The 27,525-nt window shown below is 36.0% G+C and overlaps 1 protein-coding gene and 1 long non-coding RNA gene across 2 annotated transcripts; one reads left to right on the forward strand and one right to left on the reverse strand.

Moving 5' to 3' along the window:
- Positions 1-606: 606 nt before the first annotated feature.
- Positions 607-27,508, reverse strand: LOC129727248 (serine-rich adhesin for platelets). Its single transcript, XM_055684857.1, has 6 exons — positions 27,037-27,508; positions 25,600-25,768; positions 25,440-25,537; positions 24,916-25,190; positions 14,426-15,976; positions 607-2,819 (listed from the first exon to the last, which is right to left on the reverse strand). The coding sequence occupies exons 2-6, from the start codon at positions 25,600-25,602 to the stop codon at positions 1,015-1,017; spliced, it is 3,732 nt and encodes a 1,243-aa protein (XP_055540832.1). The 5' UTR covers positions 25,603-25,768; positions 27,037-27,508; the 3' UTR covers positions 607-1,014.
- Positions 11,998-13,017, forward strand: LOC129727249 (uncharacterized). Its single transcript, XR_008728512.1, has 3 exons — positions 11,998-12,451; positions 12,513-12,672; positions 12,724-13,017. It is a non-coding gene; the product is annotated as an uncharacterized LOC129727249 (long non-coding RNA).
- Positions 27,509-27,525: the final 17 nt, after the last annotated feature.

Below are 27,525 nucleotides of genomic sequence, written 5' to 3' on the forward strand. Positions count from 1 at the left end.
AACCTAACTGAACTTTCGGCACAAAATATTAACGAGCCGAAATATCAGTTAGGTGAACCGAGATTCACGAAAAAATGTGACAGCTGTCATTATTTTTTTAACCGAGCACTCAGTGGTGCCGTTCTCGAATCTCGGCAATAAATTACCGAGACCCGGCAAAAATTTTTAAGTGTGAGTGACGCTATATCGAAGGTACCTTATAACGAGGGTACCTTATATCGAAGTTTGCCTGTATTATGACACTCATTTTGTTGAAATAGATTGTGGAATCTGATTATAATAAAATGCAATTTGTTTATTTGTATCAGAAACTATGGCCCCTATTACAGAAGACGAGGCGAGCAACTGGCCTCACCCGTAGTCACGCACGAGGCGAGCAAAATGTTATATTTGAAACCGCAAGTGAAACTTGGCTTTGATTAGTGACAGCCAAGCGACAGATGAGCTACTCGTCCAAAATCCAGCCGACTCGTCATCTGCAGTACCAAAATTGGTAACTTGCCGCTCGCCTCGTCTTCTGTTATGGGCGTCAAACAGTCCCTATTTTGCAAACGTATTAAACAACAGAAGAACACAATTTCTTTTTATTTAATGAAAGATATCTAGTAGAAAACGTCAATGATTTTTATTGAACAAATAAGGTAGAACAAAATCATTGTTCCAGGCTATTTACACGAGGGCTCTTACTTAAGCTTCAAACTCATGACTTAGGGGAGAACTAAAACTAGAAACTGGAAATAATAAAATTTAGATGGCTAATTTGTACCGTCTAGGTCCTGCAGCTCTTTTAGTCTTACTCGTAAACACATAGAAAATGCTGTTTTTCTTATGCGGTACTCACTATCTGTAAACAGAAAACCAAAGCAACTCGGTTGACTTGACTTATGTACTAAGCGCTCATATGTTCTACTGCTCTATAACAAGCTGAATAAGGTTTTTACTTCACTATTATCACCAGGCTCAGCCGTGTCACACTGTACAAATTAAGAATACAACCTTCGTGGTAAAGCTGCCCTACCACTTTCTTCCACCTCCGCGGTGGTTATTGTGATTACCACGGTTTTGCAACCATGGTGGCCGGTAGTTGCTATTTCGGGGCCCTCCTCGATCATGGTCCCGATTATTGTTCATCCAGTTGCCTTGGTTGGGTCGACCACCACCGAAGCCGCCACCACGGTTTGGATTGTTGTGGAAATTTCCTGGTGGTCCACGATTATTATTTCCATTGTTAAACCATGCTGGGGGAGGAGGGGGTCCATTCCGGAAATTATCGTCATCCATGTCGCTCATGTGCTGCATGGGCGGTGGTCCTCTGATTGGGAACATATTGGGATTGTTCTGGAACATATTGGGATGTGGAAGACCAGCTGGTGGCATGTTGGGTGGCACGTTCGGTGGCATATTGGGCGGCCCATTCATTGGTCGCATCATGTTGGGGCTGCCCATTTGATTGCTGTTCGGGCTGCCAATAGACATTGGTCCAATTCCAGCTGGCATTCTACCAGGTGGAAGCATTCCGGGCATGGAACTCGGGTTAGCTCCTGGAATGTCCCAATTATTTGGTGCACCAAATTGTGGAAAATCGTTGTTTGTGCCAGGGAAAAAGGGTGAATTGAAACCAGCCGACTCGTGAGGCGGAGTCGACTTGGGTTCAGGCCAAGGCATTGTGGTGAAGTCGTTTACAGAATCGGGATTACCAGTCACATCTTCCAATGGAATATGCGCTGGGGTGGAAACTGAGTACACTTCCACGTCAGGCTCAGCAGGCGAATCAGGGATCATATGACGATTGAAATACAAAGCTTGAAGAACATTTCTTTCGCGATCCCGTTGGATGCGTCGCTCTTGACTGTTGACGCCATCCGGATGGGGGGGAACGTTATCAACTGTTATCAAGGGAAGCCAAGGTGTTCGTTCAATCATGACGTCGTCTGAATGTATTTTTCGAGCCAGCATATATTTCTCGCGTTCATCCACTCGCTCTAAATGTTTCAGATCAGTGAAGGTCTTCGTCACGTTGCACCGCTCAGTAACATCCAACTCGAAGTAACGAATTTCTTCCAGCTCTTCCTGCACTTTCCATTTAAGCTGCTTCTTGGGCCCTTTACGGCGATGGATTACCAGTACTCCAGGTGGCCCATCCGGACCACAACCTGGACCCGGTGGTTTTTTAGTTTCCTGGGCTTCTAAATGCGTTTCTTCGGCTTGAGCCATCTTCTTCTCCAGGTCATGGTCAACCGCATTAATTAGCTTATCATCAGCGTCTTCATCGTCATTGTTCAACTCCGATTTTAGTCGTTTTGGTTTCTTGATCGGATCTTCTTCGTCCTCCTCCTGCTCAGTGGATGTAGTGGTTGTTTCTTCTGTCTTAACGTCAGCTTCTAGGCTTGAAGCTTCGGACGGTTTTTGATCACCGTCGACTATTGATTCTTTCTTTTCATCGGTATTTTCTTCAGAATCAGCAAGCGTATCACGATAGAACGACATCGGCGCTGCTACAACCTTGGCGGGTGACGTAGGGTCCGTCGTGCTGGCAGCAGCATCCGGCGCAGCTCCCTCGGCGGCTGCGGGTTTGGCGGATGGAGTTTGCTTCTCCGTCGGACTGGCTGGTGGTGTTGCGGTAGAAACGCTCTTCTCAGGGGTGCTGGCAGAACTGGTCTTTTCGGTGGTTGTTGCCGTAGAAGCAGCATGCTGCTTGTCGGTGGAGGAGGCGTTCTTGGTGCTGTCAGACCCGCTGAGCTTTCGTTTTCTTTTCTTTACGTCCTTCTTAAGCGTTGCAGACAGGGCATCCATGAACATGTCCGACTCCACGAGCGAGTCTGTAAATAAGGGGAAAAATAGATAAGTACAGAGCTTGGACATTCTAAGCTTTTTTACTGAAATGCTGAGTTAATATGAAAGCTGGAATTGTGCAGTTGATGGCGCAGCAGCGTGGTGACGATCGTGGCCTGTGAATAGAATAACAATCGCTTATTGGAATACGTCGAAGACCGGACAAATGCAGGAAGTCTAAACTAACTCTGTTCGAAACACATCGGCAGGAATTTTCAATTCCAATGTAACCAAGAAAATACAAGAATACATGCGAAGGTAGAGCTAATGTATATTGAAACAATGTGAAGTGATAGGTTTTCAGAGTTTATTGATTCAAATTTGTTACACTTGTAGACTATACAAAGGTTCTTTCACCCTTACTCGGTCTAGTTACATATGCTTGCAAACATGATCGATTTTATTTTTTCTAAATCCACATCAATTGATTTGCTGGGAATATTAGATTTTTTTCCTAGCCCTAAAAGGTTACCGTCGCGTGTGGCTCATACATAATTCAATGGCAATGGGAAGATACAGATCGAATGGTAAAAGGAAAAAGCTCAGTTATTTATAGTTGCTCTCGAGAAACTAATTATGTTAGATAGAGCATTCACAGAGTAAATGTAAACCGATTGCTATTAATATTACAATTGAAGCGATGCGCGTAGGATATAGTAATTAACAGAATATAACTAGATTCGAAATAGAGAGCAGAAAAGTTCTCAGAAGCTTGCAATTGAAAACCCCCAACGAGACTATTGGAGAATATTATTGTGTCCAGTTTTATGATTTTTGAGGCGGTCTTTAATCAGTACGCGCTTGCCTTTACTTATCTACATTTACAATTACGTTGAAGAGTAAGCTACAGACTCATTTTCTGTGACTCAAAGAAGTACATTGTCGATATTTCTCGGTAGGAATCATTGCAGGCCACCCGTCTTGAGATTCGGACATTCTGTCCAGCAAAATTTGTAATGGAAATAAATATCCCAATCCATTTAACAGGACGAGCTAGATCATGTTCACCCATGTCGGTTACAGACCCTGAATGTTTTTTTTATACTAACGCACAATTTTTTATAGCTAATCTAATATTCAGAAGATGGTTAAAAGACTTTCGACCATTGAGCAATTAATTGTCTTTGCTAAAAGGTCAGTAATGTTACTAAAATATTTAGTACTCGGACAGCTGAAGGAAAAAAAAACATCATTTTTTGGTTCCTCCTCTAAATAACAATTGCGCTTGGTGATGGCAATTCTGCTCTTACCAATAAGATTTATTGATAGAAGAATTCACTCTTTATCAAAAAATCTTATTTGTACGAGTAGAGTAAGCTTGTATTCATTGAAAAACGTGAAATTGCGGCTTGTTTACATATGGCACATGGGCCCTTTTCACATGTTTAGCGAGATTTAGCAAATATCTGAGACAGAACTCACAAAATCAGTTCGACGCACTAACTCGTAGAACAAACGCGATAATTAAAATAAAAAATCCGTAAACAAACGCGTGATTTGTACTCTCGTTTTTGAACAAATGAATAGTGCGCGCACACGCAGTCTAGCGAAAAGCCCACCAACTGATAACCACTTTAGGCTTTCGAACGCTCAGGTATGCATCTCTCACTCAACCGTGAACACGTTTTTATCGGTGGGAGTTGAGATTTGAATGCAAGTGGAAACATTCGAAAACAACGTGTTAGGCGGTTAAGCGAAAAGGAGTTTTGTTTTGTATCTCTCGCGAGGTGTGTTTTTAACTTATATTTCAGATTTAAAAAATTCAACCAGTTTGTCAAGCGTTGAAGTCCCTTACATTGAATAACCAATAATAAATAAGTCGTGTGTTTGCAGTGAAATGTTGTTGCTAATTTTTCGAAGCTATCGTAAAAAGTTTTTGAATGAATACATTGTGAAGTTTTTGCATCCGAAATGTTTCCGACAGTTCATGAAGACATATATGGGCAATAACTGATTTGTAAGAAACATATTGGCGAGAGAAAAAACACAAAATTTCGTAACATTTTCATCAAAATGTTAGATTGAAACCAGCTGCGAACTGTTTTGGAAGTGTTGAAGTGTTTGAATTCGAAAACTGCAAATCGGATCAAAGTGATGCCAAGACAAATTTGTAGATAATTGAACGCCTCAATAACAAAATAACACTAAAAGCACTCAATAACTGTAGATGTAAAGTCGTGTTATTTTTTCTATTTTTTTTATAAAAAACACAGAAGTAATAGTGTAAAAAAGGGAGTGTTTTTCCAGAACTTTTTTCTAATAATGCTGAAAATTATAAAAATACAAAACCTCGATGTTGAATGCTTGCTTGGTTCATATAAATACATATACAAAATCGTTGGAAATGTTGCGTAATATTCAAACCAAAAAAATTTAAAAAAAAAATTTCAAGTGAGCATAATACACCCTATAGCAAGTTTTTTTCACAATCTTTGTGTTATAAGAAAAATAGATAAATTAATGATTTTTTTTATTTAAACTGTTATGACAAAATCAATATTTTATAATTTTTACATTAAGCTTTCATGGTTCAAAACCGTAGAAAAATCTTTCGTCCACATTGTTTTAGATTGCCATTATATGTCATCTAATAAAAAGAAACTTTTAAAAGGTGTCTGAAGACCAGACTTTTTTTAATTATAACTAGAAATCTTTTTACCCGTTAAAAAAGAAAGTATGTATTTTCCCACTAATATTTAAAAAAACAAGCTTATTTTTTGTCATTCAATGGTCATTCTATTTTAAAAACAAATAAAAATGAATTTAATACAAGAAATCCTTTCCCACTTTTTTTCCACCTCTTTTTTCAACCCGCAAATTATCGACACGACTAAATTTACAATATTATTCATTTAACAAAAGTAACTACTTCTCTCCAGGTTTTTTGGTGCAGTTTTGTTTCAAGCATGTTATAATCGAAATAAGTAAGAATAAAGCTGGCAGTATCATTCACATTCATTTTTCCTAGCACAGGTTCATTCCGGATAATCGAGTCACAGAAAAAATATTCAAATTTGCTATTAACGAACATAAAATAAATATATTTTATTTTTTTTATTTTACTTGTATGATGCAGTGGCGTAACCACAAATTATTTCTGAGACGCAAAGGGGTAAAATCTTGAGAAGCAAAAAAAAATGAATTGGACATTGATTATTTTCACTTAATTCGAACATGTCCCAAACATGCCGGAAGTGACATAAATGGTCACAAATATGCCAGAAGTGATGGTAAAGGTAAAGTTTCGGAATAAAAATTAAAAACGAGCACCAAAAAAAATTATATTCCGGATAATCGAGTCTAAAATTCCGGATAATCGGGTCCGACCTGTAGCCGCATTTTTTAATTTTGTTTCCAAAATTCCTGACTTTTTGAACGGGTTCCGCACCAACTCGAAAAAGGGATTGGCAGGACCCTTTCAGAATTCATTGAAACTTTATAGGTGTGGAGGCCATATTAAACTAAGCAACTTTGCATGCTTCATTTGAAAAAAAATGTCTAAACATTTGAAATGGGCTTAAGTAACAAATCGATATATTTAAATAATGACAAAAGATAAAAAAAGTTGAAAAATGGATGGTGAAAAAGTTTTCAAAATCAAATTCCCTGATTTCTCCTGAAATTTAACATTAATTTCCCTGATATTTTTCAGCATTCGGCACAAAAGAGTGTAACGTGGATTAGCGCAAATTTAAAATCCCAGTGAATAAAGTATTAAATCGAATATGGAACCGAACATTAGATGTTCCGAATTAACCTTTTGTGCTGAAACAATCAGTTGTTGTGCTAAAGAGCCGTTTAAAAAAAACGCGTCTCGGTTGAATTTTTTTTCTGAATATTTTTTTAATTTTCCCTGATATTCCCTGATCGAAAAATGATTTCCCTGACATTGCCTGATTTTCCAGGTTTTCGCCACCCTGAGAAGTCTGAATTTCAATTTGAAAATTTTCAAAAAATTAAATTTGAGATCCTACACTGAAAAATTGATTAAAAATAAAACGGTCCCAGCAGTTTTTTCTAGAATAAATTTTTTTAGACAGATGACTCAGTTGCTTGAAACTCTTCTGAAGATTATGAAATAAGCACTCTGAAGGATAAAATTGCTTCTAACAAAAACTTTTCCGTGTCCAGCTCATGTTTTTTTTTTCGAACGCCCAGGCGTCTCATGGACGAACAATAATGAAAAATGTGGGAAATAAAAAAATGTCAAAGGATGACTTTAAGGAAATTATCTGATTTTCGTTCAAAACATTACAAAAATCGGGTTTTCAGATTCTACACGGAAGAAATTGATGTCAAAAGTAGAAAGTGATTGAAAGAAAAACGATCATCTCAGATTGATATCAACTTAATTTTTTTTTAGATAAGTCATTTTGTTGCCTAACTCTTCTTTGCATTTCAAAATTTGGACTCTTGAGGAAAAAAGATTTTTTTATATTCAACAATGATTCACGTTAACAATTCCACACAAAAAAATCTCAGTTTTAGAATTGATTTTTAATTATCAGTTTCGTTTAGCTGAAACTTTACACAGAGGTTTTTTTATTTTGAATCACGACTCATTTTTAAGAAGCTATGTAAATATGCAATGTAAATAAGGCATTAATGATTACAAATATTTTTAGAGCTAAAACGGTTTGGTTGATCGGTGTGGTGTCCTCGGCAAAGTTGTAGATAATAGTTCTATCTCTCCGAAAAGTTTTTTTTTTTTTTAAATAGAAATAAATAAAAATTATTTATCTAAGAATGCTTATTTTATACTTTTTTTTTTCTAAAAAACAACAAAAGATTAGCTAAACATTGATGGCTGTCCGACCATGGGGAAATGAAAAACAAAAAAATTAAATGTTTAAATGAAAAGAAATAAATTGTACCCAGAACGTTTGGTTTGACTGATATAACGTCTTCAGCAAAGTTGTAGACAGTAATTTTGTCCTTCCAATAACTTTTACAAACGAAATATAGAATGATGAATAATATAGAATTTGAATATTATATACAACAACTATATGATATACAACAACTACACATTGTAATCTAACCAATAACTTGGAAAAATAAAAAATTAAAATAAATGAAATTTGTTAAAATAAACAAAAAAAAAATAACCGTTTTTAGCATTCAAACGGTTTGTTTGATCGGTATAGTGTCTACGACAAAGTCGTAAATAATAAAAATGTCCATCCAGAAAAAATATACACATTACCAAACAATCCAGATTCAAATTTATTTTTCATTTCTCCAAGTTGGGTTAACTATTTTTGGTTAGCTTACAGTGTAGTGTGTAGTTTTCGTAAAAAAATCAGATTCATTAAAATAAAATGTGCAGAAAACCGCTGTCTAAGACGTTGAAAACCCTATTTAATTTTAAATTATGTTGCTTTTTTTTGTTCTATTTTTTTTTTTGCTGAAGAGAAGACGTTACAACAATCAAGCTGAACGTTTTGGCTATTTTTTCAGAAAAATTTTGACTTTTGAGAAATAATTCTCCTTTCTCTATGATCGGACAGTCATCATTGTTTAGTTAATCTTTTGTTTTCATATTTTTTTTTTAAAAACGAGCTTTTTTAGATACCTACATAATAGATTAAAATAAAAAAAAATCTTCAAAGAAACAAAATTTCAGTGCATTTTATTTTCGTGAAGATAAAAGTTAATAACTTTTCTGCATAATTACGCAAAAATGAGTAAAAATATAAAAAATCCAAAAAATAGAAAAAAAGAAAAAAAAATAAATAAAAAAACGATAGAAAAAAAACGAGTAAAATAAGAAAAATGATAGAAAAAACATAGAAAAAAAAGGAAAAAAAGAAAAAAAAGGAAACAAAGAAAAAAAGAAAACTAAAAAAACGAAAAAAATAATAGCAGTATCTTTTGCCCGTAGAAACATTCATGCAAAGTTTAAGTCAAATAAAAAATGATTGATAACAATGGTTGCCCATTTTATTGTGGGACTGCTCACGTTGAAAACGTTTCTTAAACATGGAAATTCACAGAAATTCTCTTTTGAAAAATGAAGCATGCAAAATTGCTTATTTTAGTAAGGCCTACACACCCACAAACTTCAAGTTGGCGCGAAACTCGTAATTGTATATACAAAGGCTTATAGAGGGCCACATTTGATGATAAAAACTCTTCTACGCATATGCCCTAACGTTAATCAATTCAGAGTCTTTGATCTACATTAAAGTTTCTTCAATACTCATCTTCCCTGACATGGCTCTTACTTGGAATATATACCACTTAGGGCAATACTATATGTGTTTTGAAAACTGAGAAAATTTACCTTTAAACACAGTCTTTCATTGTCTAAATATAATGTAAAAGAGTGGTTAACATTATTGTTTTTCAGCTCAAAGTGAACGTCTTTAATCGCTCTACAGTTCATTCTTTGACACCAACCTCCTATTTTAAAGCAAAAAATGCAATTCTATGGCGCAAAACTCGTGATTTGATTGCCAGTTTTATTTTGACGCAAGTACTCTACCAAACATGCTGCATTGGAATTGTAATTTACTTGGAAACTAAAGCAGATGAAGATTGTGTTAAAGAGCGAATTGTAGAGCGATTCAAAACAAACAGATTAAAATTTGTCTAGTAAGAAAACTTCTCAGCTTTCAAATGAAATCAATAGAATTAAGTTAGAGCTGCTTTAAATAAAAGTATTCATGAAGCTTTTAAGTTGAAGAGCTCTCAGTAGACTAAAGTTAGAGCATATGCGTAGAAGAGTTTTTTGTCATCAAATGTGACCTACATAAAATGTGGCGAAAAAGTTTCCAAAATCAAATTCCCTGATTTTCCCTGAAATTTACCGTTAAAACGTACAAAAAAATAAAACGTAGATCAACGCAAATCTGAAATCCCAGTGAATAAAGTATTCAATCGGATATAAAACCAAACAGTAGATGTCCCGAATTAACATTTTGTGCTAAAAAGCCGCTTAAAAATCGCATCTTGGTTAAAAAAAATCCCTGATTTTCCTGGTCGAAAAATGAATTCCCTGACATTCCAGGTTTTCGACACCCTGTACATAACTTTTTGAAAAATCATTATACAGAGCTTTTCAAAAATGACTCGTGCTTCAAAAAAAAACTATTGCAAAATTGCATCTTTTACTCATAGGAACATCTTTGCAAAGTTTCAGCCAAATAAAAATTGTCGATTTTGAGGAATTGAAAATATATCATGGACATCGAAAAGCTTCAAGACATTTTTTAATCAAGCATGCAAAGTTGCTTAGTTTAGTAGTGCCTACACACCCATAAAGTTACATTGAAATTTGAGAGTGGGCTGTATTTTTTAAATTCATAACCCCTCTGAAAAAAAGGACAATTCAATTTTCCATGAAATTATCGATTCAAGAACAATTTTTAGTCCTATTTCATGACGAGTACCCCCTCACGTGGATAGAAACGTTGGATAGTTTCAAATTTAAATTTTAAAGGAATATTTCAATTTCCAGTATCTATTTAGAATTTCTAGGGAACCGATAGGAAGAAAATTAAACAAAGCGGTTATGAACCACCCCAACATTCATGCAAATGATGCTGCAGGTAAGAACGGTATAAACAACTCTGTAATACCAAAACCATGTCCATCGTTAAAAAAAAATTAAATTAAACAAGATGTCTTGTAATAAAAGCACGTGATTTAAATATATATATATATATATATATATATATATATATATATATATATATATATATATATATATATATATATATATATATATATATATATATATATATATATATCAATTTGCAACATCGTAAAAAGTTACCTAGCAAAGCCTCAGCGTTTTTTTCGAATCTAGAACACCTAAATTTCCACGTCTGTATATTTTACGTTCTGGACATTACTAAACCAAACTATTGATTTACTTTTAATTTTAAAACAGTCGCATTATTTTCTGCTACTTTACCGAAGGTTCTCTATTTTTGAATGTTCAAACTTTCTGGTTCACAGACGGTTCGCCCACAACTGACTAAAAATTTCCGCAATATGCCCGGTTTTTATCAAGATAATCGTTTTCAAAATCTTATACGCATGCATAAATCAAAGTTTTGAAGTTTTTTTTCTTGAAACTTACTTGACATTCTATAATCATTTTCAGGTATTTTTTCAAAATTGCGTTTAGCTTTGATGCGCTGTCTTATCAAAATAATATGAAAAAAGATCAACCACACTTTTAGGTGAATAATATGAAAAAAGATCAACCACACTTTTGGTGAATTTGAATTGACCAGCTGTGTATTGTTCTACATGTAGTTCCGTAAATTAAGTGCGACTCCATATTACCATTCCGAATCAATATTTGCTCCATTGAATGATGAAAAAGACCTAATGACACTTTTAGGTAGATTGGGAATTAGTTTTGAACAATTTAAAATCTCAACTAATTCTGTTGAAAAAAAAAGTTATCACCCTCTAGTTATTTATTGAATATTACAAACCACTCGCGCCTCCATTGTAAAAGCGGTATTTAAAATTAAATTCGGAAACAAGCATCATATGAAAACAATAACGCATGAACTAGACTGCCAAAGGTTGCAAATACTACTAAAGAGCTAAATTTGATCAATTCGTTTTTAAGAATCTACGTGCCGTTTCAGGTTCAGTTCAGCATACTCAGATAAGTGCGTTGCAAATGCAAATGTATTTTAATTAGATATCAAAAAAAGTTTTTTATGTTCGTCATAAAATACCCGTTAGTCAAAAAATACTCGTAGTTTCCGTAACTCTGCAGCGATTAGTGACAACGATCGATTAGCTCTAAACTTTCTAAGCATTCAGTTTTCATTCTATAACACATTCCATGTAAGATCACTGCAAAAATATCTTGCATGGAAACAAAACTTCTACTGAGTTTGCTAATTTTTGAAGATAACACCTATTCAAAAAACAAATTATTCTCATAGCATATCGAGGTACCTTGCAAATTAAGTTACGATTCACCTTTGCTTTCAACCCCGTTCGCTGAATCACCGCATAACACATGACGCGGCAAAGACGAGAAGTAGGTCAAGCACAAATAAAGGCACAGCAAGAAAATTTCCAATCGATAATTAAATTTTTGCAAAGTGTGCACAGAGCCTAAGCGTTCTCGGTACAAATTTATGAAAAAAATACTATTTAGTGCAATAATTTGTAGCATTTTCCAGTATATTCCAGATATGCAGATAAGGTACGCATAAAATCTGGAACCTAATTGAGCGCTAACCAATCGACGTCACTAACTACGAAGCCACGAAGACTACCATGAAATCCAATAATTCGCTGCTCTCTAATGCCATAACGCAATCGTACAACCAGCAGGGGATCAGTTATCACTAGAGTAGTTCCACAGATCCCTCCTCCCCCCAACGTAACATTGGATGCCATCCTCATTATACCCTTCCACACAGACACAGTGTCATCTTCGAAACATACTGCAGGCAATTTCGCAACGTTGCTTCATTCTCAGGGATGTAGTGGCGGAGTGAATAAAAAGTGCCTCAGTAAAGGCCGAACTAGCAAAAGAGTGCGCCTGCGCAATATGATAAACATACCGGGTATGGGTGGTAAATCAAGCAACATGAGAAATTTGCATCGTTTCTGCACTGTGACGAACCGTTACTAGGTACTAAAGTACTCACGCCACTAACTTTTCTAAAGTCTTCTTGATTGCTTTTTTCTTTTAGCTTTGTATAACGCGTCTTTTCATGTTACTGGTTGAAATTTGTTGTAAAAATACTACTACAAGGGATACCGTAGTTATTTTATTATTTACATAAATGTATTTACAGGAAGAAACAATGTAATGAAGGCACGACTTTGAAATCCTAGCAATATCTGTACACGGTACGAACATTTCATAAATAACGAAGTAATGAAATAAAATTTGTATTTTAGCTTCGTCAATATAGAACCCAATTCTGGGCGTATCAGTTCATCAACTATCTCGCAGGACAGTTGGCATTCAGAGGATATCAAATGAGAAAAATCATCGAACACAAACTGTGGGGTAGGATGGTGCCCCTTTCAGGTGTTCGCTGCGTCACTGAGATTGTTGTATATTAACGAATAATATACAACCTTGCAACTACAATCTAGTTTCTACGGATCCGAATGAATCTGTTTAATCCAATTTTTGAAATAAATGTTTCATTTCTTGCTACCAATTTTAGAGACAAATAAAAACGAAGTTTTTTGGTGTAGATTGTCTCAAGAATATCTTAATCGAACTAAAATACCGAACATCAAAACGTAGACGAAGTCGTCATTGCAAATCTAATCTGAGTCAAGATATTGAAAAAAAGTTTATCCTTCCATTGATACTTTCCGCTTTAAAATACCGAATATCAAAATAAAAACTGTAAAAAACTAGAAAAAGAAAAAAAAATTATAGAGTCCTACCTAAATGTCAATAGAACAAGGACAAGCTTTCGGATCGAGAGGAGCGATTTGTGTTATGCCAATTTTAATAGATCATGCGCGTTTTGATAAATTTCGCATTCTAAATCGAATACTTCATTCAAGCTCGATACTAGGATCGTATATTGGGTTATCAAATGTATGAGTCTAAAACATTCTACCCATCATACGTATCACCAACAGTGCAGAAATTAAAAATAAGTCTGTACATTTATGTGCAGATGAAAAATTGCTTCTGGCATGAATGTTGTTCGTAACTAGTCTCGGAATTCTTCTGGTCTTAATTCTCGTGAATAACAGAGTTGGAAAGCAACGAATTCACCCTTCATTGCTAGTTCGGCCTTGGACTTTCAGGACTCCGTGGGGTTATAGTTATTTTCTTTTTATTGCTCGGATTTTTCTCACTCTTGACAATTGTGTTTTTTTATTGACCAGCTATTTACTCGTCTCGTGGCTTTCGCGTGATTTGCATCACACAAAAGTTACAATGGATACAAGAGCGAGAAATAGCTACAACCTGTATGCTGTGAACGAAGTTTAGGTTTTCTGTGGAGGGATGGTTATATGCAGGTATTTAGAGAATGGGCATGAACTTAAGGCTAATAGTCTAAGAACGCTCCATTTTCTTCGTTGCTCCCGAACGGCGCGCGTTGATTGCATTTTCTCACCAGCACGCACTTACTCAGCGGAAAGCGTTCATTGTTCAATTTTCGTTTGGTCTTGTGATAATATAGTAACAATCATGAAATTATCTTACTCATCAGCGCCCATTGGCGTATTGCGCCTCCTGTGAAGATCCCACGTTGTCCTCGAGATTTGCCATATTTCCAACTAGCTGCAGTTAGAAATATAATTTTGCCAAGCTTACAACAAAATGTTTTATTTGACAGTGATCACATTCAAAAACGCGCTACCTTGTTTCACCATCAAAAACAGATTGAAAGGCAAAACATGAGGGAAGCGCAGTTTAAAATAAATCACTGTAAAATAATCACAACATTTAGTCTATGATCTCACAACAAATCACACAAAAATCACGATATGGCCACAAATTTCTTTCATTAAATCGCCGACGGTGCTGTCGTTGCCAATGCACAATTCCAACTTTCCCTACTGTAACCGTCTGTAACGAAACTCAACAGATCCCAATAAGTAGCGCTGTGAAGAGGTGGATACTTACGCTGTCGTTTTGGAGGAATAAGCTTAATAGCTCCTGGCCGCTCTACGGGATCTTCACGAGCTTTCTTCTCGGGAGGGACATCCTTGGAAGTGGGAGGCGGTGAAGACCGTTTATGAGTGATAGTTCCCGTAGCCGTAGATCCAATTACTGTTGATGGGCTGGAAGTTGATGCTGGTTTTTTAAGTCCCTTCCGCGATGGTGGCGGTGGAGCTTCCTCAATCAGACCGTGGGAACGAAATTTAGAGTTGTATGTTTTCACTGTTTTCGGACGATTTTCGGCATTCCGTACTTCGATCGAAATCGATGCTTTTTTACTGCTAACTGGCGATAATTTGTTCGATGACGAATCACCCTTCTCAGCATCATCTTCTCGAGGCTTTTTGGGTATTTTGGGCAATTTCGCTGAGGAAGGCGAAGATGCCTTCGGTGTAGTTTCTTTATCTTTGCTTGAATGGCTGCTTTTCTCTTTGTGTTCACGATGCTTTTCACTCGAGCTACCATTCTTGGAGCTGCTGGAGGACTTAGATGACGACGACGACGATGAACTTTTGTGATGGTGTTTGCTTTTGTTGTTGCTGCTTGTACTACTACTGCTACTGTTGTGGCGATCCTTGTCCTTGTCCTTCGAACTTGAGCTACTACTGGAACTTTTACTACTAGAGCTGGAGCTGGATTTTGTTTTACCACTGCTACTACTGGTGCTACTGTTATGCTTTGACGATGATGATTTAGATGACGATTTGTGACTACTACTGCTGCTACTGGATTTTCGATCCTTCTCCTTCTCCTTATGTTTATCTTTATCCTTTGAAACACTTCTATCTTTGTCTTTATTGCGTTCTTTCTCATCACTCTTCCTTCGATCCTTTTTATCAGAATCGCTCTTCTCTTTTTTCTCGTCTTTCACCTTACTTTCAAATGTTTTATTTGCTGTTTCTACCGAATCAACTTCTTCCGAACCCAGAGGTTTTTCTTCAGAATTTACTTCTTCACCTACACCTTCATTTCCACTGTTCTCATTCATTTCTTCATTGGATTGAGCTTTGTCATCTTCTTCATCTGCAGCGGTTGATGAACCCTTCTTAGTTGGAGACTCGATTTTTGCTAATACTTGCTTGCCATTTTTCATAGTTATTTTAAACAGCAATGGTGCCTTCTTGGCATTGCTCTCAGCAACTGCCAAATCGAAGGCTTTCTTAGTTTCTTCTACATTCTCTTCTGAATCATCTGTTTCAACCTCTCCGACTGCACCATTCAGCTTTCCCTGCAGTTGCTTCGTCTCGATTGCAACAGCATTAGGAACATCACTTTCTTCTTCTTCTACAACACTTTCATCAACATCATTTTCATGTCCTTCTTCGATTAAGTCCTGTTCCTCCCGGCCAGTACCATCGAGGCCACTGCAGGTGTTCGATTTTGTATCTGCATTGTTAGCTGCTAGTACGGTTTGTTGTGCTCCAGATGATGATGGTACCAATGAACCGGAGCGGATGTCACTCCGAGCTATCTTAAGCCACTGCTCGACAAGTTTGGAAGCCAGCAAACGAACTCCTAAAATAAACAAGAGAAGATGCTAGTTAGAGGCTTATAGTATTAGGTTATTCTATATGCGATATAAAATGCGTTAAAAATTATATTTATTGAATCCAAATCTATCAACAGTCTATATTTTGTCAATCACTTTACTGCCGTTCCAAGCATAACTGTCCCAGCGTACATAAGCTTTCCATAGAACATGGGACAGATATGCTTTGAACGGCAGTTTACTACTCGACATTTTTATCATTTAGCGATACTTCGAAGAAGAGTCAAGAAATGCCGTACGACAAAAAAATATATCACTTCAAATTATTAAATTATGTAACTCTAAAAAATCCATTTGCTCGCTCACACTAAAATTCCTGACACATTTGTAATGCCGAATGTGTATTTGATAAAATCCGGAGTGATTTGCGATAAGGGCGCAACTGGCAAAAGATAAACATTCGGGAATATCAGTTTGAAAATTTGCAAGTACATTTTCAAATCGTAATTTCAAAGGAAGTGACTAACATTAACATCAATATCAAAAATCGACGTAAAATAAACCTGGCTTATAGTTTCCTAACAATACTACATTAAATTTGTGCATTTATGGCTTAAATCTGCGCTTTTCTTCTAACCTTTTTCTAATGAGCCTTGAAGCATTCTGACAACGAGATTCGCCCACCTCTATTTCGCCTTAAAGCATTCTGACAACGAGATACGCCCATCTTTCCTTCGCCTTGTTTTTATTTTTTCTTCAGTTGCACCCCTTTAAATGCGCCTTTATTTTGAAAACAAAAGTTGATCCGCCCTTTACTGTCGCCTGTTTACGAAATATTTTGCAAATAAGCCCGTTGCTTCAAAACAATGTAAAGTGCCTAGTTCCAAAGTATCTTTTGTTTTGGGTAAACTGCTTTATCGCCCTTCACTAAAAGCTTGATTTAAATAATTTTATCGATTTATACAAAAGAAAGGATTCGTGCCATGAATTTCGTAAGTCTTTTCGAAATCAATTGTGTAATAAAACAATTTGTTTACATTTTGTTAGTTGCGCCGCAATCGCAAATTACTCAGGAAATCTGAGACGTATTCACTGCCGTGGAACGCATAAACGTTACATGTAACATGTTTGAGAATTTCTTGCCTAGCGTCATATCTTATACATATATTATATAAATTATTTTATAATTCAAAATTTTATTTTAAATATGCTGTCAAAAAAAAAAACAAAATCAGTTTGACAGATTGGAACAAATCTCGCCGAACATGTGACAAAGGTCCATGTGCCATATGTAAACAAACCATGATTAAGCGTTTTTTATTAATACAAGTTTATTCGGACCACACAAATAAGATTTTCCTATAATTTTTTTTTTATAATCAAACAATCTTATTTATACGGATACATTAGACTTGTATTAATCAAAAAACGTAAAATCTTGGCTTGTTTACATATGGCACATGGACCCTTTTCACATGTTTGGCGAGAAACGGACGCATATTTGAATGGGGAGTGGATGTACTAGGGACCGTTACGTAACTAATTAACAAAATCAGAAATGAGTGATTTCTGCAAAATTGAAAATTGTGAAGAGGCATCTTTGCTTTCATTTCAATAATTCAAAATATTGAATATCGACATTTATTTTCATTCTATTCTTTTTTCAATTTTTGTAGTGTCTTTTGTAAGCGGTTTTTTACAATGATTTCCCAGAATAGTCATTCACTGATATAGCGACAATTTTTTTTAATTTTTTCTTGATTTCCAGCTCTCTTCGCAGGTGGAATTAACACTGTCTTTGATTCTTTTTCGAAATTATTCAGCAAAAATGATTAGAAACCTAACAAATGAAGTTTATTTTGCGGAATTTGAAATTTAAACGTTTTTTTCGGGAGTATCGGAACTTACACGTTTTTTTACGCGGATTCTGGAATTTACGCAGTTTTTACGCACTACGCTGAGGATACTCCGCGTAAAAAAGTCTTTGGTGGGAAATATGTGTTTAGAGCATAGGACGCAAAGTGATTCTCGTAGAAATAAAAAGGAGGAGAATCTCTACTCTTTGTTCACATTGAAATGATTGCAATTAGGGTTGGATTATATTTGGAATTTTTTTACGCACTATAATGCGTGTTCGTAATTTGCAAACCTTTCGGCTTACATCAATTTCGTGATGTCAGGAGTTTTAACAATACTAATGTTACCAGATTTAATGCTTTCATTGTAAAATACATGGAACGTCAAACTGACGTAAACAGAGTTTTCAAAAAAGGGCAGGAAACATATTACGAATTTTTCATTATCCAGCTTTTTACGCACCATAATGGTGGTTGCTATACACTGCCGTTCCAAGCATAATTGTCCCAGCGTGCGTAAGGTTTCTGTAGAACATGGGATAACTATGCTTGGAACGGCATTACAGGTTTAAACCAAAAAACATCATATCAAGAAGATGGGCACGATGGAGTGCGCTGTGTGATTTGACACTTGTCATTTGTATGGGATCGATCCAGAGATGCCAGTCTTCTTGAGATGATGTTTTTGTTGAGATAATTTTTGTTTGAACCAAACTGTTTTTGTATATTATGTTACAGCTCGTATTGTTTTTTTTTTTTTTCTTAGAAAGGGGGAGGAGAAATATTAAGTCATTTAAGATACCCCCTCACACGCTCGTCCAATTTTACTCTGAATTAAGCAGAAGTTACTCAGTTTCGTATTTTTATTTTAAACGCCCAAAAATGAGTGAAACTCTTACAAGCAAAACTAGTTAGCTATTACTCAATTTCTATACTTTGCTGTTCTACTCATTTTTGAGCAACCGTTCATTTTGTCTCTTCGGTCCTCATTCCAAGGCGATTCAAACGTTGATTGTTTGAAACTAGTCAAAAATAACTGAAATGGATGAAATTCTAGCTAGATTTGATGGCGCGACGTGTTTTAAACTAAAATGTAAGATATTTCAATAAAAACATCTAGAAAATGACTATGACCCGTTATCGTAGATTCCGTTGTCATCTTCCTCTCATGTGAGATATTTGTCCTGGGATATATTAAGCTTTTTACGCGCCATAATGGCGGACGCTAAAATGCAAAGTTCATAATAAATTTCCGACCCTTTTAACAACTCTGCTTACGTCAATTTAAAGTCTTCATGTATTTTATCAAAACAAAAACATATCTGGCAACATTTGTGTTGCCAGTTCTTCAAAAATCTCAAAATTGACGTAAGCAGAACCTCGCATATGACAAACACGCATTTTAGCGACCGCCATTATGGCGCGTAAAGAGCAGTATATAGGAGGTAGGATTCCATTCCAATATAATACACAATGTGAAAATAAATCTGTAATATTTTAACGATTTTAGCTTAGTTGTCTTCAAATATTCAAATATTAAATTTCCGAAATCTCAACTGTCAAAATGGAAAATAAAAATAACTGGACAAATGTTACTTAGTTTATTCAGTTCATGCTGTATTTAAAATAAGTAAGTAATACTCAGTTTCTTATATATGTTTATGCTACTCAAAAGTGACTAACTACATGATTACTCTATTTAGGGTAGATCCACTTGCAACGAAACTGAGTCAAATTTGACTCAATTTAGAGTAAAAATGGCTGAGCGTGCACCGACACGGTAGCCAAGTATAGATAACAGTTCTAAAAGGTATGCTATTCACGTCGATGCATTAGTATTAGTGATCGTTATGAACTTTTTCTAATTTTGTATGAAATTTGAAATGATTTTGCATTTTAAACTAAACTTATAAAACATACTTTCCTGAAAATTTATAGAAATGATGTTGAAACATGTTTTATTTGTCGGGAATACATAAACATGCTGCGGTTTAGGTAAAATATGCTGTTTTTCATCAATTTTCCGGTAATAACCTTTTTGCACTTTTCGTTTTTTTCTTGTACTCTAATAGCGCTTCTAAATAGAGTCACTTATGTTTCATACAGTAACAAAAGTCATGAGCTATGACAATGACTAAGATTATGCTCCAACTATCAGAAATATAGCAATTTTATATATTTTATTTCGACATATTGTCGCAATTTTTCACACTAAATTTAAATTAATATCTATTTCTAGTGTGTTTCAACTGGAGATTCACTCTCCAACTAAAAAAATCAGATATAAAACAACATAAAACGAGAAATTTCCAAAAATGTTCTGAATTCCATACAAAACGCGAAATTTTTCATAACGAGATTTGTTTGTGTGCGTGGATAGACAAAAATGTAGCATACCTTGTAGAACTGTCATCATACTTGGGACACGGTAGTTCAGTGAACATTCTTATATCTTATATTAATGAGCATAAAAGAAAGGTGAGGAGAAGAGTGCATTTTCTAGTATTAGTTAATGCTTCAAATGTAAACAACTAGACGAACTAAATTGTAAACCCAAATAGCTACGTCACTATTTGGCATCAACTCTGGGCAGAGGGGAGCGTGCAAGTGTTAGTAAGTTTCCTTCTCACCTTTCTTTTATTCTCATTGGTATATAACATATCGTGCTGAGAAGAGGAGGGTATTCAGTGAAGCGTTACACTGTATGAGACCACCATGCAGAATTACGTTACGTGCATGTGAGGGGTATTGAAAATTCTGATTCCGCGTTCAGTAAATACGAATGTTCCTCTATCGTTTGCGGCAACTTGACATTTGGCCCACAGATTTTCTGTCAAATCAACGTAACGCAACGCAACGCGAACGTATCCACATTGCGCTTGGGCCTGTTTTCAGTTCTTTGTTAGTTCGTTCGTGGCTGTTCTGCACTGTTCGCACTCCAATGAAAGATTAAAAAAAAGCGTGGCATGGAAATTATGATGGTTACGTCAATGAGAAGACCTATCTAACTTTTTATGCACCATAATGGCGAACGCGAGTCTTTGGCATTTCTATACCGAGTAACAATGAATGACAATAAAGTCATGTCCTGGGCTTAAATGAATTTGTGCCCGCTGTCAGCAGTAAGATCACGGGGATGGCATCACTGTCAGCTACCATACATTTGACGCGTTACCAACATCACTGGCACTGGCACCCGAAAAATGGTCAGTTTACCCTTCTCTTATGTTGATTCGGGCAAACCGGCTAAATGTTGACTGCAATTATTGATAGCATATCAGACAGTTTTGAACAATTTCTTAAGGTTTTTACATGGTATGTGATATTCTGAGTGATATTTAGTACATTAATTGTTTCCCAAAACAAAGTGAAGCAAACTGTGACAGCAGAGAAAGTAGTTTTGGGATAAACGGTACAGAAATAGATGTTCGTAACGCTTGAAGGCTACCATACCATTCCCTTGAGTAAGATAAAGAGGCGGTGATATGCTATCTCGTTCACACATATGTTGAAATGTTAGCCCTTGAAACCTGGTGCGATGCCATAGGGGTGAACAAACGCTATAATGCAAGTTCGTAATGAGTTACCCACCCTTTTGACAACTCTTCTTACACACTCGTGAAAAATAACTCAAGTACCGAGCAACTCTAACTCAGTTAAGAACGATGTTCATCATCAGAAAATAAGTTAAAGTTCTTTTTGATTTTGAATCACTCTCTTTATGAGTTTTCTTCATAAATCTAAATAACGTCACATATAATGACGTCCAATTTGTATTTGTATGTATTTGTATTTGTTGTGGATGTGATTCTGATGCTATCGAATATAAAAAGGTACGGAGATTGTTTGAGTCTCAGGTTTAAAGGGCTTCCTTTTTCTCAATTTTGATGACGTAGAAGTTCAAAAACAATGTACATTTTTTCAAGAGTTATGACAGTTTACGGCTGAAAAAGCCTTCCTGTGTCAATAAACAATGCGGAATACAATTTCAAATGGATTTTGCTTGTTTTTGGAGATCTGCGTCACAACCCAACTCATGTATTAGTAGCGAAAAACAGGCACGTGGTTTTTGCTACTAATAGAGACAAGTGTCTTCTTCTTCCTCACCTTTGTATACCTCAATGATTCTGATGTGCTTCATTGATTTTTAGTACTATGCATAATTATTTTTGATTTTCCATAGTCGTTCATTGGCATGGCAAAGGATATACAGTACTGAAACTGAGCTGTACCCAAAAAATGAGTAATATCGTTTGCAAATTTCGAGTAACAATCACTCAGTTTTTAAGGTGAGTGTTACTAAATATTGGGTATTATAATAAGTGACGGAATCGAACAATGTTGCGCACACATTTGCGTTGCCAACTCTTCAAGAATCCTAAATCTGACGTAAGCAGAAAGGTTCGCATGTTACGAACTTGCATTCTAGCGACCGCCATTTTGATGCGTGAAAAACTGGATAACAAGCCGAACTGTCGAAATAAACGGTAAAAAAACCTCTCACAAAGTCCAAACTAGAGGGTAGGTTTAATCTCCGTTTTATCTCAAGTTGCCCTTTTCTAAAACCGGTTCATATGAACCAATTAGTAGTGAAAAATAGCAAAATAAACGAGCTTTTGTGTGACGTAAATCTTCGCCAATGAGCGATTGTCATTTGAAATGGTTTTCCATATTGTTTAATGCCGTAGGAAGGCATTTTCTGTCGAAAACTTGTGGAAAAATTTTGAAAAAATCTACCAGTAATTGAAACCTGAAATTCAAACATTTCTCCGTACCTATGTATATTCTTTTGCATATGAACGACTCGAGAGCTGTTTGACTATTTCTGGTGCCCAACACTTTTTATACATACACATTGCTAATAAACGAACCCAACCCAATCATTTTATCATGTCTCATAACCTCTTTTAATTTGTAATGGAATATACACAGCTTACGAGCGCTACAAAAATATCAATATTTTTTGTTTTATCATATAATTTTTTTCGTGGGCTAGTTCTAATAATTCGCATCACATCTTTAAGACATTGTTTAATTTTTTCCATGAGCCACTGTCCATTTTTTAAGTTTTTTTTATCATTTGGAGGTTTTTTGATAGAAATATATGTTAGGTCTCCCAGATCTCCCAGAGTCTCGAGGTACGATGCTGGCCTAACAAGCCAGTCGTCGTAGGTTCGGGTCTCGTCTCGGGAGAGACTGTTAGTGTCAGTAGGATCGTAGCGCTAGCCCCGCAATTGTCCTGTACACTAAATAGTCGGCTGCGAAGTCTTGTGTATAAATAAACAGAAGGTCAAGTTCCGAATCGGAATGTAGCACCAAGGCTTTGCTTTGCTTATATGTTAGGTCAGGACAATTTATAGCGGGATCCGAGGAGAGAAGAGCCTTTTGGAGTCAGTGTGCAGATCCTAATATGATTAGTACGAAAACGAAAATAGGAACCATTGTGTGACCTGAACTTGCTTTGAATTTTCTGACTTCACAGGCAGGGTTGATATTTGTTGACACTCTTGAGTAAAAGTGAAAAAAAGCATCCATAAACGTTATTTTTTTACAATCCTTTCAGAGTTCTCCCTTCCCGCTTTTTGCATGGAAGTCAACTGTCAAAACACCTCATTATATTTCATGCGATGAAAGCAAGACAACAAAATCAGTTTATCAGTTAACGAGGATTGTCAAGGCATCGGTCAGTGTCAGTGAAAAAGTGTTTCGGTGAGGTTCATTTTAGTTGAGTGGACTGTTTGTTTTTCTTTTTCGCTTTGAAGTGAAGATCATTTGGTTGGATTTGTCGTCAAATTTTATTCCGTAACCGTGAACGATGCGCGCGATCTAGTTTATCTGAGTATAACAGCACGTTACTAGGACGAACATCTAGTGTATCTGAAAGAGTGCTGCGATCATTGGAAGTGAAAATTGAAAATGATTGGCTGTAATTTTCGAAGAATTTTTCTGGGGAAAATGACTTTTATCAGCACTGCTCACAGGTTCCAGAAATAAGGTGGTGATATATGTACACTAGTCTTTTCTCTGGAGTTAGGTATTGCAATAGTTTTTAATTTAAGTAGTGTAAGACATATGCTGAATGGAGTTAAAACACTCAACAATTGAAATTTTCAGCTAATTTAGTATTGTGAAAACAAATCTCACTAACTTTAAGCTGTAGGGTATCAAAAAAATTGATTTTTCAAAAGTTTCATTTTCCATCAGACAATGTTTGAAACTTTGACTGCATTGAGACCTCCTTTCAGAAATCCAATTAGGCTCAAATTTTACGTGAAAATCTCTTTGAAGAAAACCAAACCTTTAAACCCTACAACAGTTCGAATTTTTCAATAGATTTTATTGGCACACAAATGACTAGTCGTTGCATTCGAGCATTTATATCGCAATATTACTGTGAACGTTTATACTGCTACAAAAAAAAAATACTTTGTTTCTGGGAATTAAAGAAATGAAATGACATAAGACGTCGTACACAAATTACGTAACACCTGAAGGGAGGGGGCAGGTCTTCGTTACTTATTGCCACATAGGAGGAGGGGGAGGTGGTAGTTGAGACAGTTATGTTTGCTCAAAATGTTAATACAGACCTCGTTCGATTTCTGTACGTTTCGTTTTTGGCATGGTTCAATTTTGGCAACATAAAAACTTTGGACATGTTGCCACCAACAACCATCCAAGCGTTGAATTGAATTTTCGCTTCAGTCCGGTAGGCATCGGACAACACTGCTCGGATTGGTTATACAATTGGCTATTGAATTTTCTCTTTAGTCCGGTAGGCATCTTAAAAATTTTAAATCTGAACGAGTTGCCAAAATCGATCATGGCCTGTACTTAGAGGGGACAGGTTGTTCAGCGTTACACAATGTTAGGGGGGCAGTCATATCTAACGTTATTTATTGTTACATAGGAGGAGGGTGGTTGGTCTGAAATCTAGATTTTTAACGTTACGTAATTCGTGTACGACGCCTAACTATTTTGTAATTATCATTTTTTTACGAAAGAAAATAAAAATGGCCTTATACTGAACTAAACTTATTTCAATGAATAACTTTTATACAGCAAAAATATATTTATTTGAAAAGAATTGTAAAAAATAAAGTACAACTTACCCTCATGGCTGCTGTCCTTGGATAAGGACTTAACCAGCTTGGGAGCTGTATTACTTTTTAGTCGTTCAACATCCACCGGACAGCACAGCAGTAGTTCGAGCAGTTCTTGTATCAGCGGCCAATTTTTAGTAGTAATACCATCGGCCAGCCACATGTGTACCAACGACCAACCACCAGCGGCCATGAACTGCCCGAGTAGTTCAGTTTCAGTGCATTTTAGTATTTGTATGTAAATGCATTTGGAAACAAGCTTTTTGGAGAATTTCGCCATCAAACTAGAGTGAATAGAAGTAAAAGAAAAATTAGTGACAATTATAAGTTTCCACTATTGTCGAATTCGTTTTCGAGACGGGACTACACCAAAGCTACACCCCACGTGCTGATGTCATTTTTCCAATATGCGATTTGACAGGCACGTGGGGTGTATTGGTGGGGTTCCGCCGCAGAAACGAGTTCGACATAATGCACAGCTGAATTTCTGACATTTGTAAGGTGTGAATAGTAGCGATACAGGCGTTACTTACTTTGCAAGACGTTTTACTTCATTGGCACTGCGAATGCCACCATTGGGAGCCAATAGTACACTGAGGCATACCAGCAACTTTAAAGGGTCAATCCGAGGCTGCAAGCGTAAATAAAACAAAATTAATTTCTGCATCCACTTACGAATAAGAATCTTCTCACCATTTTGAATAGCACCAATATCAGAAAACCAAAAGCTCAAACTACTTTATCGACCGATGCGGTTTAAAGTTTTGTGTTGGGCTTTAGCTTAAACTAGGTGCACTTTTTTATCGACTTTTTTGCCGCTATGGCTTTTCCATACTGTTTGCTCTTCGGCTTCAATTGTAAACTGTACGGAAAACAAACACAATTTAGCAATTTATCGATTCACTAACGTTTTCTGCTTTCACTTTATCACTTGCGGAGTACTATATTTCGAAAGTTTTCTAGATTTTACTCACTCCTAATATTCGAACTAGATTTTTTTCGTAATGCACTATCTCATCTTATCTTGCACGTCTTGTGTTGAGAAATCAATTTACTCCAACTCTTACTAATAGCATACAAATGAAAATACTTTACGATAATCTAATATTTCTAGTTTTTTTTTTTTACTACACTAGAGTGTGATTCTGATGCAGAAAATCAGGATAATTGATTTAACTATGTAGATCAACTGAAACGTGGTTCAAAATTTTCATAAGAAAGCAATGGTTTGATGCGAGTCTATAATTTGTCTAAACAATGATTTATACTGAAACTAACCCTTTATAAGACTGTGGAAACTACGCTAGTAGCCGATACAAGTTCAGTAAAACGCATTAGTTAATCTTAGAAGCGCTTAATGTATGTTTTGTACTGTAAAAAGGGCTTTTTGTATACTGCTGTACCCAACTGTCAAATTTGTAACCAGAATTCAAATAAATGAAATGAGATTTTCCGGACGAAAACAAGGGCACAACAGCATCATAGATAGACATTCAAGCTAGAACAACATTGATCGGAAATTCTGTGTAAATTTCAAAGAGAAATGCGTTTTAAAACACTTGTATACTAACGCTTCATGGTGACCTTATAGCCACAAAAAAAACTTTTGCTAGCAGGTATACGAAGCTGGCGTCACTGGTAGCGTTATCTGGTTACGTATTGCTAGTACTCAAAACTTTACACAAGTTTGAAACTCAGCTTGGGCGGCGTCTGTCTGCGGTAGTATATTACTAATTGATTGTAAAATAGTAGTTAAAAGCTGTTATTTCAATAAAATTCGAAACTTGTCGGTTCCAATCCACATAGGCATAAACACTGAATAATATACCCATGTTTCAAATACTTTGAAGCTTTTTTTCGGGCGTGTTTCGAAAACACGAAGTGGCTATCCAATCACAATGACAATTGAGCTTTTTAGCTGTTCCAACCTGTCATACCCAAGCATGACAGAAATGATTTCCGTTTCCAAACCCACTGGTATGGCGTTTATTTCTAGAGCTTTCCTCTAGCGCTATGCTTTGGGGCCCTACTACTGTTTTGTGAAATGCGTTCTACACCTTAACTTTCGAAATATAGCTTACCGACTATCACTTGTTCAATTTCTTAGTAACTAATTAAAATGCAACTCACTCGAAATCCTCTTTAATTGTTCTTTTGGTAGGCATAAACTGATTTACTTAAAATCATTAACTGATTGTCCGAAATAACGAAGATAACTGCTTCCAGAATCTCTGCGGTAACTTTGTTGCCACGCGAATGACCGATCACCGATGTGCGACGTATTTCTTCTCTAGCCAAGCCTTTTCAAAGATGGCGACGGCGACGAATGGCGAAAATTTCTGCGATGACCAATAAAATTCTGCGAATGGCGTGGATTGGCGCAAAATCTACAGGAAAACCACGTAATACACGCGAATTGTAACGATTAATAATCTGGCAAATCTTTGGGAAGCCAGAATCACTTTAAATATCTGAATAATAACGCAAGGCCGAACAGGCAAAATGGAGGTCTAAAGAAAAATGTCCAAGCTACAGCCTGCAGGAAAATCTACTTCAAAAGAGCACAGCCGAAAACACGTCATAACTCACCAAGCGCTAAGTTCTTTCTAAACAACCGAA

This window comes from Wyeomyia smithii, chromosome 3, assembly GCF_029784165.1.
Source record: "Wyeomyia smithii strain HCP4-BCI-WySm-NY-G18 chromosome 3, ASM2978416v1, whole genome shotgun sequence".
In the NCBI taxonomy this organism is placed as follows: domain Eukaryota; kingdom Metazoa; phylum Arthropoda; class Insecta; order Diptera; family Culicidae; genus Wyeomyia; species Wyeomyia smithii.